The 15,834-nt window shown below is 38.1% G+C and overlaps 1 protein-coding gene across 11 annotated transcripts in view; it reads right to left on the bottom strand.

Annotated features, from left to right (window-relative positions):
• utrn (utrophin) overlaps window positions 1-15,834 on the bottom strand; it is a 192,255-nt gene that overhangs the window by 77,391 nt on the left and 99,030 nt on the right. For 10 of the 11 annotated variants that reach the window (XM_015049921.1, XM_015049918.1, XM_015049926.1 and 7 more), the window contains one exon: window positions 2,309-2,481. In XM_015049921.1, the coding sequence (XP_014905407.1) occupies window positions 2,309-2,481 (173 nt within the window). Of the gene's footprint in view, window positions 1-2,308; window positions 2,482-5,232; window positions 6,129-15,834 lie in introns of those variants that run through there. The other variant, XM_015049928.1, reaches the window with a different exon arrangement.

Genomic DNA, 15,834 nt, shown 5'->3' with positions numbered 1-15,834 from the left:
TTTTTTTTTTTTTTTTTTAAAATTTTTTTTATATATATAAAATTTAAAAAAAAAAAAAAAAAAAAAAAAAAAGCGTTTTTGGCCATATTTAAATCTTAAATACAATGGCTTAAAATAAGTTTAATGAAATAAATAAATAGCGAAAACACTTCACTTAGTGTAAAAAATGTAAGCTTCAATTCTGCACAAATTTATAGTATAGATCTGTGTCTGTTTTCCTCGATGCCCGTTTAGATTTACATTTTGCAAACTTCAGTGGGTGACTTAAACCTGTTTATTGAATAGAAGCTGCTGGGTGTACTGAGTGGGCAGGAGCCCACTTTAATTAGCAGCTATCTGTGTACTAAGGATGCTGGGAAGCAATTCTTCTTTTTCTCCTCCCCTTTGAGCGTAATGTTGCTCCTATTGCTACCCAACAAGGTACCTTTAATTACAAATGTACTGCAATTAAGCCATAATGGGCTGTATATTATACACAATCAGGCACTGTCTGCCCCCCCTCCTATGCATGAAGGCAAATGAGACTCAGTTAGTCTCATGTTTCTGAACTAAGTCTAGTCTAAATTCAGAATCACCTCCAGCAGGTTATATTTTTCTCTTTAGTCATTCTAACATTTCCTGCCTGCAACTGTGGCTCTGCTGTGCTGCTTCTTTCGTTTCCCACTCCTCCATTTGGACTTTGAACGTCTCCATCTGGCTCCTGTCATCTCCACTTCTACCCTCACTTTCTTCAGCATCAACACTTGTGCACACTGATGATCCATTTTATTTATGCCAGACTTGTGGCTGGCACAGAGTTATTTGCGTTTATACAGCTTCCTAAAAGACTCTGGTCTTTCAGGAAGGTTTTTGCATTTTGCATACTGCACAACTTTGTTTAGGTTTTTTTTTTTTAAATGAAGAAAAAAAGCTTTTTTTTTTTTTACTTAAGTTTGACATTTAAAAACATGAAAAGGATAAGGCTGGCTTAACTTCACCTACCAGAACAAAGAGTGGCATATTTTATTCAGGTTTTTCCTTGGGAGGTAATAGAAGCCATACTTTCATCCATCCTTGAGCCACACTGGTGTGCGTAATCACAGCAGCTGATGCAAAGTGATTTATTTACACCTTGAAAAGTATTTATTCTTGCTGAACATTTTCAAGTTCAGTCATGCTGAAAACCCCGATTACAGTGGGTTTTATTTGGATTATATGTGAAAGACCAAAACAGAGTACCACAGACAAAATTATCCATTATTTTTCATATTTTTTAGGCTAAAGGTAACTATAGAGGAGTCACGGGTTGTATCTGTTAACAGAACTATTGTTTAGCTCAGAAATGCTGCCTTTGGTGGTAGAAAAAAAAATGCTCTAAGAGCCTCTTTCACTGTTTGTTATATAAAAAACAGTGCTCTGAGATTAGACCAAAGTCCAACTTTTGCTGAGAGTACTGCGGAAAACCGATGTTCACAGATGCTCTCCATCCAGGCTGAGCGATTTTAAAGGAAGAATGAACAAACATTTGCTGGATATGACAGGCTGGTAGAGACATACCACAACCAAACAGCAGTGGTAACTGCAGTGCAAATCAGTACTTCTGCAAAGTACTGATTTGGAGGACAAATGCTACATGCTACTTATTTCCTGTTTTCATTTTTAAGATATTTTCAAAACGGTGGATCTTTTTCTTTCCACTTCACAATTATGTGCTTTTTTCAAATGCACTGATAAAATGGATGTAAGCGTACAGTTCAAGAAAATACTTCTGCAAGGCACTGCAGGGGAAAACATAGAAAACAAAGCTAAGTGCTCTAAACCCTATGGATCACCAGTCTGACTCCAAGAAAACATCTGAACCAATGTCAACATAGGAAACTTTTTCGGGAATTTGTGTTATTAATTATGTTTCTGTCATATTCTATAATAGTATCATGAATATGCTTTCTGCAAAATAACTTTGGATGCTAAACAACAAGCCAAGCAGCATTTTAACTAACCCTGTTTCCCAGTGTACTGTTTATTTGGAGGTTGCTAGGCACAACCTCACACAAGGAGTCAAAGAAAAAATGAATTCTCTGAAACTATTTGGCTATCAGTAGACAGCAAGTGCTTGTTGCCTTGGTATTTAGTTACAAAATTCTAATTTTAACTCATTTCGTCACCGACATGATTTACTGGTCAGCTGACCAATGAATCGGAGTCGGATAGCTCTGTGATGTTGCGTCTTTTGGAGCTGGCTGTAGGATTTTGGCTGCACAGGCCTTTCTGAATGGACATGACATTTTCTTCTACTACCTTAATGAGGGTTGGACGGTTTTCTAATTACCGGATGTTGGCTGATTTGGCCTTGAGGTCACTCCAGCGTTGGTTCATGTCATCTAGCCTATGCTGGAGGAACACAGCTTCCTCCGAGTTGCCCAGAGCTTTGACCATCTTCGATTTGTTCCCATCCACACTCTTGTAGATGTCATTGTGGGCATCAATTTCTGCCTGGATGTCCTGCAAAACAGAAAAAGATTTTCTCAATTAAAAAATTAATAATTAAGCAGAAAGTTTTCTTCGTTTTACCCCACATTGGATTTTGCAGCTACCTCTAGACTGTCAAAGCCAATAATATTGGATTTTCATGCACAGATTAGCCTCGAATGAGTTTATGGGACACTGCACACATTTTCAGAGGGAAGAAAAGTTTCACAAGGGACTCTGAGTTCAAGAAGTTTAACATTTACTCTTTTACTGCACTGGCAAGTGAGCCCAGACCAGAAGCAAATTTCTATAGAAGGTTTGGCTGCATGCATGTATGTTTGATCAGGTTTTTGCAACATAATGGTTATTACTCATGCTGTGCATTTGCAGCACGCAATCACAATCAACAGTATGTGCTAAACAGAGCAGATTTGTTACACAACCAGAACTCAAAGAGCATTTGTGTGAAAATGTTGAACCACAAGGGAGGCTGACGTAGGCAGAGGATTCTGTCAAACGTTTTATTTTTAGATGTGTAAAACTGCTCCATTTTCCTCTCTCTCTCTCTCAGCTGGGACTCCCCTCAGCTCGTTCAACTTGGCTCAACCCAAATGAAGATAAAGACTCCAAAAACAGTGTGGATGACAGTAGAACTGCCTGGAGCACTGAGGCAGATTTGGATTTGGGACAAAATTAGTGTAGATAAAGGGAGTAGCAACGAGACATACGGTCTCATTACATTGGAGGACTATAATGCTAATAATGGACAGTAAGTGGGAAATTACCAATCATTAGCTGATACTTGTATGTCATTTGCACTGAGCCATTATTCGTGGAAGCATGGAAAAAGTACCGTTTCTCAGGTTTGCAACAAGTAAACTACAATTTCCCAAATGCTAGTACACTCGCCAAACAGTTTTAATCTTAAATGAATAAAGCACTGTTTCAGATTATCAGATTTCTTCTTATATTAATAATTAATCCCCTCTCACAGGACTAAAGCTATTAACTATTTCAAATGTAGTAGTTTACTGTTCTTAAAGAGAAATCAGGAACAGTTGGCATCAGAAGTTAGAGCTTTACAAAAAAACAGCGGAAATCAGCAACACATTTCTAATCATATCCCACAATTTGGGATTTTTTTAAATCTTTACTCCATTTGTGAAAAACAACAAAATGGGGATTTTTTCATTTCTCAAGCTACTACTAAAGCTTAACTTTGCTTCATTCTTGTTGACACAAAATATCATGATACTCCTGGTGAGAACATCAATTAAAGTCAAGTCAATGTGCACGCCCAGATAAGGACAACTGGTAAAAGCATCCAAGGTGTTGACATGGCAACGATTCACTGCAGAACCTGATCCAAACAGACATCTGAGAGACCAGAACACCTGATCCTTGAGTCTCAATCTGAAAATCCACAGCACCAAAGAGATGTGCTGTGAAATATGAAGGCCCCAACATAAGTATGGGGGTTTATAAAGTTGTGATTACCTGGGCTGCACTGTCACACATCACAGAAGAACAAAACCATGGAAAATGAACTTCAAAAAGCTTAAATTGTTTTTGTGAGTAAACAAAAAGTCCAGAAACACCTCCCACAAAACTAACTGAATCGAACATGCTGTAATTTACTGATTATCAATAGACATTTAACCAATCCTACTGATGTGATCTACAGAGATAATAACCTAGAAAAGGCACTACTCTAAAAGGTCAAGGGAAGAGCAATGAGACACCAGGGGTGAAGATGCGTAGACAAAGACCTTAAGGATGAGTGATGGAAAGCTAGATGGACACAGTTAAAGTAAAAGACAGAAAAACACCCTCCAACAAAGCCAGCTGGCTACGTTTCAAGTCATTACCCAAGTGCTTCCCTTTCCTTCTTCTTTTGCACTTCAGTTTCCACATAAAAATAAATAAAAAATAAAATAAAAAGACGACTACACACACACACACACAACCACATAAATGAATTCAAGACTCAAGACAGAACACAGACTGTGAGGGCACGCAGAGGCAGACATATTAATTTACAAAGCAGCCTTTAAATTTCATTTCTCCCAGTGAATGACTACTTGGAGGCAGGAGTTTATGTATGTCAATGTGCTTCCTGAGGGGCTCGCAATGTAGTGACAGATCATTTTCTCTCCACACGCGGACGCAAAAAAAAAACATTTATGTGCCACGGGTCATCAAGTCAGCAACAATTGGCCTCTGTTTACTACTATATGAATGTTATCAGTGAGTTACTGACTAGCATACAGAGTTTTAAGTCCCCACAAATGGTCTCAGATCAGCACAACAAGGAAAGCATTTTACTTGCATGTGAAAGCGTTACAGGCATAAGGATGCAGTGGTAGCAATCTGGCAAGATATCAGTGCTTTTTGTAAAAATCTTGATTTTAAACAAGTTCCACATGTAAAAACATATACTTAAAAGAAAAACAAAGCATTAAAACCAAAGCTCTAAAACTAGATTTTAACCCAAGATTTAAGGACTCCAGGAACTAAACATTAAATGACATCAAAAGCAGGAAATGGAAATATTGACCATACCCCATCATAACATTGGCACTAAATAAGTGAATAAACTGCAGGTCTAATTTTGATTCAAATTGGCAACTTTGCACTTAAAAAGTCCAATAGACAGCTGGACCATCATAACAATCACAATGCAGCAAATATACAGAAGAAAAAATTGTTTTGATAATTCACGTGAATGCTGCTTAAACACAAAACTCAAGTGAAATAAAAGAATAGTTATTTATTGATGTGTACCTGTTCAAACTTTCCAAGCAGCTCATGCAAACTGAAGTTCAAGCCAATCATTCTCGAGAGTGTGCTGTGGCTCCTCCCACTCACTGCAGTCTCTACATCTTCTCAGTCAAAGTGGCCGCAGAATATTAAAGACCAAGAACAATCTGGCAAGTTCTCCAGTGGTTATTACCAAAGTACAATCCTCCAACGTCAGGAATAAGATCATTAGTAATTCCAAGATCTGAGCAAACTTGGATCCCGTGAGAAATAAACTTTGTGTTTAAGAAAAGCTTCAGCATCAGAGGGTCTAATCCAGGTTGCAGTCCAGAAACAGGCGACTTACACACTTGGCAGCACTCGCGTACGTGTGCTGGTGTGTGTGCTCGCCCAATCCCAACCCATGGCAGTAGTAGCATCCTCCTCTGGCGGGCACACAGCTGAGTGGAGAGGGTTAGAGTTGCCCTGCAGTCATGCTGGGACTTGGACCTCAAGACGACTAGTGCCACTGGAGGTTTAATAAAGTCACAGCTGGAGGCTGACACTTGACTTCCGGTGGCCACGAATGAGGCACTGAAACCGAAGGGGGAAATCCAAGAAATCTTGGGTGGAGGTCTGCAGGGAGGAGGTAACAACTCGTCTCTTGAGGAACAAGTCGGCTTCTGTGAACCTGTGCGGTTTTTGGGGCTGGCGTTTCTCCTTCCACCCCGTTATGCTTCCCTGCCTCCACTTCCCTTCTGGGCATGAAGGAAGCTGTTTACACCATGTCCAGCTGTCCAATCCAGGGCGGGGCCGGGGTGGTTGTCCTCAATTATCGAGATAAAAAGCACTTCATTCCTGCCAGCTACGCAACCGCAAGCACTTCAAGAAGAGAGTCATTGATACAAAGAAGCACATGGGCTGCTTTTTCTCTTCCCCTCAGTGAAGTCTCAAGCAGCTACCTCAGCGTCTCTCCCACTAGCTGCCCGTCAGGTCTCAAACTCCAGTATGGTCTCATTCCATCACACCCTCCTAATCACTGCCATGGCTGGGCCACTTAGTCAAAGAATGCCTTCTTCTTCTTCTTCTTGTTGGAGACACATGTTCGCGGCGAGCTGCCTAAAGGCTCTGCGTCACAATCTGGTACAAGGACTCCGACTTTGTGGCTTCTAGAGGCTGAGATCTGCTGATTACCCTCGATGACTGTAGAAAAAAAAAAGTTAAAATAGAAGTAGCTGAGCTGAGATGAAGAAACTTCCTTAGAATCAACCCAATTCAGGGTCCAGCAAACTTCCAAGTTGGCATCCTGAATCCTCTCCCCTTCTCTCTGTTGCTCTTGATCTCACTGGTCACTAGCCCCAGTCTATCACACAGCTGTTTATTATTTTAATCAGTATCCTCCCTTCCCCCTCCTCTCTTTACCTCTCTCTCCCCTAAACCAATTCAACACACGGCGCACACCCACTTCCTGAGGCCTACACAGGCAGAGAGCATGGCAAAAGAGGGAGAATTTCAGAGATAAAAAAAAAAAACTAAGTTAAGGTGCAATAAGCAGAAATCATTCAGTGTGAGAAAAAAAGTAGAAACGGTCAAAGAGTGAAGCAGAAGACTGCACGGATGGAAAACTGAGAGCGAAACGTGAAGGACTTAAAGAAACATGAGAGAATTTGACATGTGAAATATTTTACCTTTTGAGCTGAGAAGTAGTGGCAACATGTAAGGGAGAAAAGGGGATAATAAAAATAATAACCTATTTGCAGTTAGACGTCAGCATAGGGCTGCTTCAAAAATAAAATATAAAAAAATTGCACGAAACCGGAAAACTTTATGACAAATTTTAAATCTCCGGTTTATGTAAAGCTGTGACCTTCCAACACCAATGAACTCTAACAAATTCAAGTTATTTTTTCTGACCTGTTTGTCATTTCAAAAAAACATTTGGAGCAGAGGTGACAAAGGCAATGGATATAAACAGGTTCTTATGTTTAAAATACTTAAAGGATTATCAAGTTAATATTTTAAATTTCCATGCAAATCTCATATTCCATGAAAGAAAAAGGTAAAAAACCTACTTCAGGCCGAGATACACGTCTGTCCTTCACACTTTAATTTCAAAAACTTCTCACTGATCCTGAAACTTTATCCAATAAAGAGTCTAAAGTGTTATCTTTTTCTAGCCTGGTTGCTTAATTTCTTGACTGATTCGTCACAAGTCAGGGTGAATGACACTGAAAATTGTCTAGCCGAAAGCTAAAATATTAGGGCCTCTCCCGAATTATCCCAAAATCATCTGTGTGTGTGTGTGTGTGTGTGTGTGTGTGTGTGTTTTTTTTTTTTATAAATTACCAATATCTTTCATTAGCAGCAATTTCAATCTTAACACCTAAAACTTAAATACAACAAAGATTTCTGAACAGCAATTTCGAAATCGAAAGTCATACTTGCAACAGCATGAAAATTAAAATATCTAAAAATTCTGAAAAGGCTCTGCTAGAATGCATCATGTATTAAAACTTATTAAACTGAGTAGACCTGTATGCAGGCGTGAACGAGTGTGAGCCTGTGCTGGCATTTCGAACAGCAGGAAACATGTGGTGTGCATCAAAGACATCCGACAGATGGCTGTCAACGGATGGAACAAAAACACCACAATAAAACCTTGCATATTCATAAGCTGAACACTTTGAAGTGCGCTTAGCTAATTAAAAATATTTACACACTTGAGGCTCTTTAATAGCATTTTTTGATGCATGGCAACAAATTTGGTTTGAAAGATGTCTCTTTTTTCTGCAGGACATATAATCAAGCTGTTCTGAATTGACACATTTTACAAGTGTAACATTCAACAAGCGGGAGAAGTTGCAATTAGAAAATGCTTGACAATTTTGCATCAAAAGATAAAAAAAAAAAAAAAAAAAAAAAAAAAAAAAAAAAAAAAAAAAAGCAGAAAAAGTATGCAAACCAGTTAATGTATGCAGCCTAGGGCAAGGCATTTGAGGGTTAATGTTGAGCAATTTCACTGAGCTAAGAGGATTAGACCATTATAAGGGTACTGCTTCCAATTCCCAAAGCAAAAGCAGCAAGAGGTGAAGTATAACTGACTTAATGACCAGTGGGAGATAAAGTGAGAAGTGACATCCTACGAAGAGATTTTAAAAAAGTGGGAACAACATAAAAAGAAAAAAAAAATAGAAGAAATGTAATAAACTAAATTGAAAAAGAAAGAAAAAAGATCTTAAAGAAAGGGTGGAAGTAAAAGAAAAGTCACTTTATAATTTTTGTCTTTGCTTAACGTGCAAAATCAGGTGGGGTTTTTGCAAAAATGCTCTCGTTAAGGAAAACAAGATTATATAAATAGCACAAGAATCAAAGACTGCCCCATGCATTTGTCACATATCAAACAAGATCAACATTTATTCATAGAAGTAAAATAAAACTAGTAATTGAAGAATTTAACAGCTTGTGAAAACGTAAAAAACATGCACAAAAAACCCCAGTAATAACTGTTCAGCACTGAGAACAGTAGAGTGCACATGTATGTGCTTTCAAACATGAAGAACATTTGAGTAATTTGGCAAATGGACCTCAAAGCAGCTCCAAATTATCTCCCTTAAAAAAAAAAAGCATCAAAGAGACTTTTCTTCTCATTTTTTTTTTCGCCATGAGTCTAAGCAATTTTTATAATTAGAACAATTTAATACAATAATGATTTACGAAACTATGGCACAAACTGATCCTGGAACATGATGTTGCAGGAACAGTGTGTTGAAAGGATCTGGCTGTGTGCATTAAAACTTAGAAATCCTTCAAACCACATAAAGGACTGACCGTGTTCCAGTAGTGGCTCTTCATACAGGAAGGCCAAAGTCTTTTAAACAGTCTTTTTAGTCCCTTATGCCCAGAATGAACTTCCCATCATGAAAACACTTGTATCTTAACAAAACATTAGCTACTTGTAAGAATGACAAAAACACAAAAGGAGGAAGATAAATTCAGCAAATATAACAGATTGGCTAAAATGGTGAAGCTCTCATTATCTCTATTTTCTAAATGGCTCGAGTCATTTAGTTAAAAGGGATAGAAATTGTTCCTGGTCTTCATGATGCCGAGATGACATATCGAACAAAGTGTGTCCACATGACGTTGATAAAAGTTTCCGTTTTTGAGCCTGCGACTAAATGTGGAGGTTAGATTTATCTAAACGATAAGGTCACGTAATTAAAGAAAGCGACGTGAAGCATACTGATGTCAAAAAAAAGAAATTTAAAGCACATCACAAAAGGTTAACCTACATTCAATTTACAGCCGATCTCCACTGATATGACAGGGCTGCTGTTACAAAAACCAGGAATTAAATGTCAAACAGATCCTTGATAATTTATTCAACAGATTCCATAAATAAAAGACAATCCATGCATTTGCAATCAAAAGCAAAGAATACCAGGATTCATTTGCAAACTTCTAAAGAGGAAAGTGGAAATTGATTACAAGCCTTTGTGTGTGGTTGTTCCGTAAACAACTATTGATTTTGGGGAAGCTTTTTAGTGCCTGTACAAGGCTGCAAGAAGATGACCTTAAGATGGAGGCAGAGCGTACAAGATAAACAAAATAGCTTAAAGGTGGCGTCTGCTTGCAGTTCAGGTCAGGAATTGCAACATATCTACGTAACCTTACCAACAGGCACTTCTTATCTGGTTAGCACTGAACAATAGAAGTCCTAATATGTTTAAGCAGCAGCAGAAATTCCACATTTTGCATAACCATTAATATATGATGCAGCCCTATGAATAAATAACCCCTTCATTTACACCAATATTACACAAACAAACCAACAGAAGACACAATGCAGCCAGCAGAGAGGGACAATATGTTGCTTTGCAATATCAATGTGTGCGGCCACTATAACAATCCTACCTACTGTAAGTGACATTCATTTACACTCACGTAGATTTGTCCAGGACGTTTACTGCCTTGACTAGCCATACCAAGTCAAATGGTCAATTACAACAGTTATAATATTTTAAGACATTTCACACACCCATAGAGAAAAAAAGTCATCAGCCTTATTTTTGTTCTGCCTGTTTTAGGGTAACAGTAAAAAAAAAAAAAGAAAAAAGTTGACATTACCTAATTCAACATTTTATCAGAAAGCAAACCTTCAAAAGGTGTCCATTGTGGATACCAATAATAAAATTCCTCCAACTCCACATCGTATTTGAAGTAGCACTCATTTAAAATGGACACAATAAAAATTACATCACAAGCTAACTTGCTACATTGCAGCAAGCTAGCTTTGTTTTTTTTTTTTAAATAAACAATAATTGTACCCAATACCAAAATAATATTCCATAATTTACAAAAGATAAAATGATATCTAACATTTATTCATCGTCTTTATTTCTTTTAACTTTGCTGCATAGATCTACTTAAAATGCCCAACTTACTAAATTTAGTCATAATTTTTTCATTCTACTTTTAGTAGGGCGTTACAAGTGTAAGAAGCCTCAGCTGGAAAAATTATTCGGCCTAGCTGCTTATTCAGTCTTATTTTGTTAGCTTGTCAGCTGTACTTTTGAAACAGGAAAAGTAAAAACTCTCTTTTAACTTTAATTGTGTTTTTCATGACTGTACATATTTCCAAAAAGCCAAATTTGTCTTAGACAGCTGAAGGGCAGTGGGCGGCGACAGGTGGGAGAATGGTGGAAAATGTTTTATCCTATGCTCCATACAGAAATATAAAACCTTTGTTACTTTGGCACCTTGTCCAGTATAAATTAAAACTTTAATCCAAGAGAACCACAGTTGAAATTTGAATCAGCAACTTTTTAAAAGCTTGCAATACCCTGAAACCAGTAACTGGATTGTGTTAAAGTGTTTGCTGCTTAAGATTATTTTTAATTACTGATAATAAAAAAAAAATGGCTGGCTATGTAAGAATAAAAAGGATAAAATAAAAAAAAGCATGTACTTCCTAAAAGTTCACATTTTTAATATTTATAGAATCAGAAAATGATTTAAGCATTTGGCAGCAAAGCTTTTGAAGCAAAAAAAAATACTGTCATTGAATTTTAAAGGCTATCAACTTGCTGAACTGCCTGAATTGTAAAGCAAGGTCCTGCTGAGACATCTCATCACTGTGCTCATCACTAATGCTCAAAGGCTCTTGCGCCCTGGGTTTTTCATTTTATTAATTCTTTCCTCCCAACCGGACATTTTAACCAATTCTTCTGAAATTTGCTCTGTATCTTAAGGCTCTTTGTCATTCAGCAGATAGCTGTGGTGGAGGTCTGTACTTACATGTAGTTCATCTCATTAAAACTAATGTGATTGTTAATAAAGTTGTTGTCAAGGTAACTAATTTAAAACAGACGGCAGACACCTGCTGAGTTCGGGAACAAGCTCTTTAAAGGTTAGGTGACTGAACCAATTACATTAATGCAATAACTTATAATTAAATACAAGTCCACTGTATTAAAAAAAGGAAGAATAGGATTGTTCTGCAGAATTATGACATGTAGACAATTATTGTAATTTAAAGTTGATGAAATGGGGTATTTGAATATGATAATTCACAAATAACAATGAGCTAAATATAATGACTGTTAAACCACATTTATAAAACAAAATTTAAAAAGCCATGATGTACAAAATGCAGATGGCCCAGAAGGAAAAAAATAACAGAAAACACAACATGCATCAAGGGGAAAGGGTGTAAATCCTCACCAAACCAGGGCAAAACATTTTCATGTTTTTGATAACAGCCATACAGTGCTGCTCATGTATCTATACATAATCTACAAACATCATAAAAAACTACTTAAAGTATAACCCCTAGATCAATTTAGAAAAGTTTATGTACAAAAGATGAAAAGTTGGGGGGTTTGCGCTCTATATCAAGTTAGAATGTTATTTCAAAAACATACCTGAAATGTTGCTTTGATTCTTTCACGCATGTTTGAGGAATCCTTGAATCCTTTCATAACAAGGTAGCAATTACTAGGTTGTGCTATAAAATGGCACAAAGTGTCAAAAAAATACATAACCCTCCCCATTTATATCTACCATTACCTTCCACATCTAGGTTAAACATTATTGTTTTCCTCAAAGAGTAAGCTACTGGAAATCAAAAGTAGCACTCAAGAGGAACAAAAGGTTGACCTTCAAATCCCCTGACACCATGAACTACTATAAACCGGCTGTCTCTTCACATTTTGTTTACAGTTAGCTTTTACAGAAGTATGAGACATGCTGTTAAGCTCTGCTGTGACATTTACTTCAGCTCTCTGACTGAAACAATTTATTCAGGGTTCACATCGTTCAGCGGAGGGAAAGACTTTCTGAACCGAGTGGCCCCGCTGCTAGCAGTCCGCTCTGAGAGCGCTCAGACGAAATAATCTTGACAGTTTCTGTGCGCCCCTAAATAACTTTTCCATTGATCCAACAGAGGCTCCAACTGAGACCTCAAGATGATGCCTGGGAATTAGAGCTTCATTACAGTTACAAATCTATACATAATAGGCTTCTTGTTGATTGAATACCATTTGAATCGATAACTGCATCCCTTATTCTGGCTCCTCCCTGTGTCACATTTCATCTTATGAGAATATGCTTCAAACTAATCTGCCAGTTAAAACTAAATACGAGGAAAAAGGAGCGCAGATTTCCTAATAGGTGACACACATTTCCATTTATCAAGAATTAAAGTTTACAGGGCTGCACGCCACAGCAAGTTCCTTTCCAGGTCCCTGTGGACCGGCCACTGGGTGGGACAACAGCGCTTCAGTTCAGAGGAAAGATAAGACCCAACACACACAAACCCGCCCATGTTCTCCCGCAAAACAACTCTGATTTTCCAAGAGAACAAAACAAGTTCCAGATACTCAAATTTAATACTGAAAAGGCAGAAAAATCACACATTAGCTTATATTAGTGAAAGGAAATCCTACGGCACAGTTCATCTAAAAGCCGTACCAGGGGAATTCCTCGTCAATTAGATTTTAAAGTGTGAACTCTTTACTGAAATAGCATGAATTCAATCTTTAGCTCAATCTGGAGGACACCAAGGCGTTCCCCAGCCAGAAGGGATAAAACATCCCTGCCACAGATTTTAGATTTCCACCTTGGTGGTGGTATCCTGACCAGACGCCCGATTCAAGGAAGCGTGCTCCTTTCAATGAGAGGAAGCAGCATCTCAACTAAAACCTCTCCTTTAACCTGCCTCAGCCTGAAGCCATTCACTCCACACAGAAAGCTCATTCCACTCACATGTAACCAGAATTTCTTTTTCAGTCGTGATCCATATTTCATGAACACAGGCAAGGATTGCAGCATGTACAGACCAGTAAACTCAGAGCTTTTGCCTGTTGGCTGAGCTCCGTTTGCCACAATAGACTGGAGCAGCACCCACATTCCTGCAGCCAAGATCCCAATCTGTCAGTCCACCAAGACATCTGGGGGGTGAAACAGGTCGAGAATCATTGCCTCAGACTTGTAAGAGACAGTTCTCCTCCTCGCACAATCATGAGTTTTTGAACAAACCAACTACAAGTTGGGGATTCACAGAGACTGGAATTACTGCTTTTCCTGCTTGTCAATTCCTACTTAGAGTTTCCAGATTGTTGGAAACTCTAAAATCCTTTCTGACCTTTATCGTTCACTTCACTTCGAAGTGAAAGCTGTTACAAAGGAAGGACAAAAGGTTTTTATCACTTTGAGGTGTTAGAATTACTTGGCAATTATAGTAATTAAATGCTAGATTAGGAAAATAACAATAATGCTGCATCCACATACTTCAAGACACCAGGGTTTTTCCCAAAGCAACGGACATATAAAAGGTTTACTAAATAAGACAAACAGCCTTTTTAATGGAGTTCTTAAGTTTTGTGGCTCAGCATTAAACAGACCATTCACTTCCAATTCTGTGCTCTGATAACTTTACTCTAGATTTGTACAACATATTCAGCTCCAAAGAACCATGAATTTTTCTTTGTAAAGCACTTCAATACCTGCGAAGGTGCGAGGAGAAAATAAGCTCAGCGTACATGTTGCACACGACTGGAACAGCAGCAATAATGGCAGCAGGTGCCAAAGAGGAAGTCATGACACTGACAAAGTGGGCAACTAAGTGTTTGATGGGTTCTTTTTATTACAATGCAGTTTTCTACTTATGTGCCTCTGTGTTTCTTCAACACCTCAGATTCTCCGAGCTTAGAAATCATAAAAACCATTCATCCATTTTCTTACTCATATTCATCTTCTGCCTCAGTTCCTGTTGGTAATATATTATTCTATTGCTTGGTTTTTTTTTTTTCTTCTTTTTTTTTGTTGCCTCCTCCGCCTCCCAGTTGGTTAATAGCCCGGAGAAACTGAGTGAGATATCCAACCACCACAAGTCGTCCTTTCCCCTCAGCTCCTATTACCACAACAACTGCCTGATGGTTGGCTTATTACTTCCTTTAATGTTTACTGTAGGCAAGCCTCTCCATTCCCTTCTTGTTTTTTTCTGTCTTGCTTTGCTCAATTACTTTAGCCATCAGTCAAACATGACATTGACTGACTTCTCGGTCTTAATTTGTTTGTCTCCTTTACCTTAGTTTTCCTCCCCCTTATATGTGCTCGCTCTCTTTCTCTCTGTGTTTATGCAACAGTCTTGACTTTTTAGCACATATGGCAATGTTATACCATAAGTCTGATTCACTTGCTGCTGCTGCTCACCTCACCCTGCTCATTTAATGGTGTGTAATCTCCAGCGCCCAGACTTAGATTAGATTAGATTCAGTGTCATCACAGCAGGAGGATAAATTTCAGTGCATGTCTGCAGTTTATATTTTCTCCCCCGCTGAGGTTCCATAACACGTTTTCGTGAAAGTCATCAGTGTGCAGCACTTCTCACACTTGCCTACATTGACGGTTGCTCAGAGTATACATAAATATCCAACTCATTTCAGTTTTATTTATTTATTTTTTTAAATGGGGAACCACAGAATAGCTATTTTATGCTAAAATGAAAATAAAACAATCAAAAAACTCAACATGCCCTGTGGTTTGTTTCCTCTTTTCTTCAATAGAACCAGTAATATTCTCAAATCATCCTCATAAAAATGCTACAGTGAACCGAAAGGCCTTTTGCCAGTACCTTTTTCTGCAGCTCCAATCTTCATTATTCCCTGCTGACTCCCACACAGGCAGAAAATTGTCAGGTTCCTCCCCAGGGAATCGCATCCAACTCAGGAAAAATACACCTAAAGTTATTGTGGTACAATCTCCAAACTTGCCTGAAATGCTCCCCTCCACAGGAAGCATTATTTTTCCGTCCTTTTTTAGCATGTACACCTCTGCTGGAGTCTTGGAGATGTAAACCAAGTAACAATGACTGCCTCGGGGGTTTGCTGTCATTGCAGGTATTCAGGAGTTTTTTTTAATATTATTTTTCTGTCAAAAAGCCTTTTTTCCACACGGCCCATTCAAAATAGAAGTAGGAGCAAGAAGTCCCAAGGTTTTTTTTTTTACAAGCAGTCCAATTACTGAGATAAGTTCTGGTTAGTTGACAAAATAATAGTTTTCCGTTCCTGTTGACATGGAAGCCAATCATCATAAATATTAAGCAGACAAATCTACAGAGTTGTGGCAAAGTATTTCTCCTTTATA

The sequence above is a fragment of the Poecilia latipinna genome, unplaced genomic scaffold, assembly GCF_001443285.1.
Source record: "Poecilia latipinna isolate Pla-1442-1.1 unplaced genomic scaffold, P_latipinna-1.0 Scaffold966, whole genome shotgun sequence".
NCBI lineage: Eukaryota > Metazoa > Chordata > Actinopteri > Cyprinodontiformes > Poeciliidae > Poecilia > Poecilia latipinna.
The sequence above is the reverse complement of the archived record's forward strand: the minus strand, read 5'-3'. Positions and strand labels throughout refer to the sequence as shown.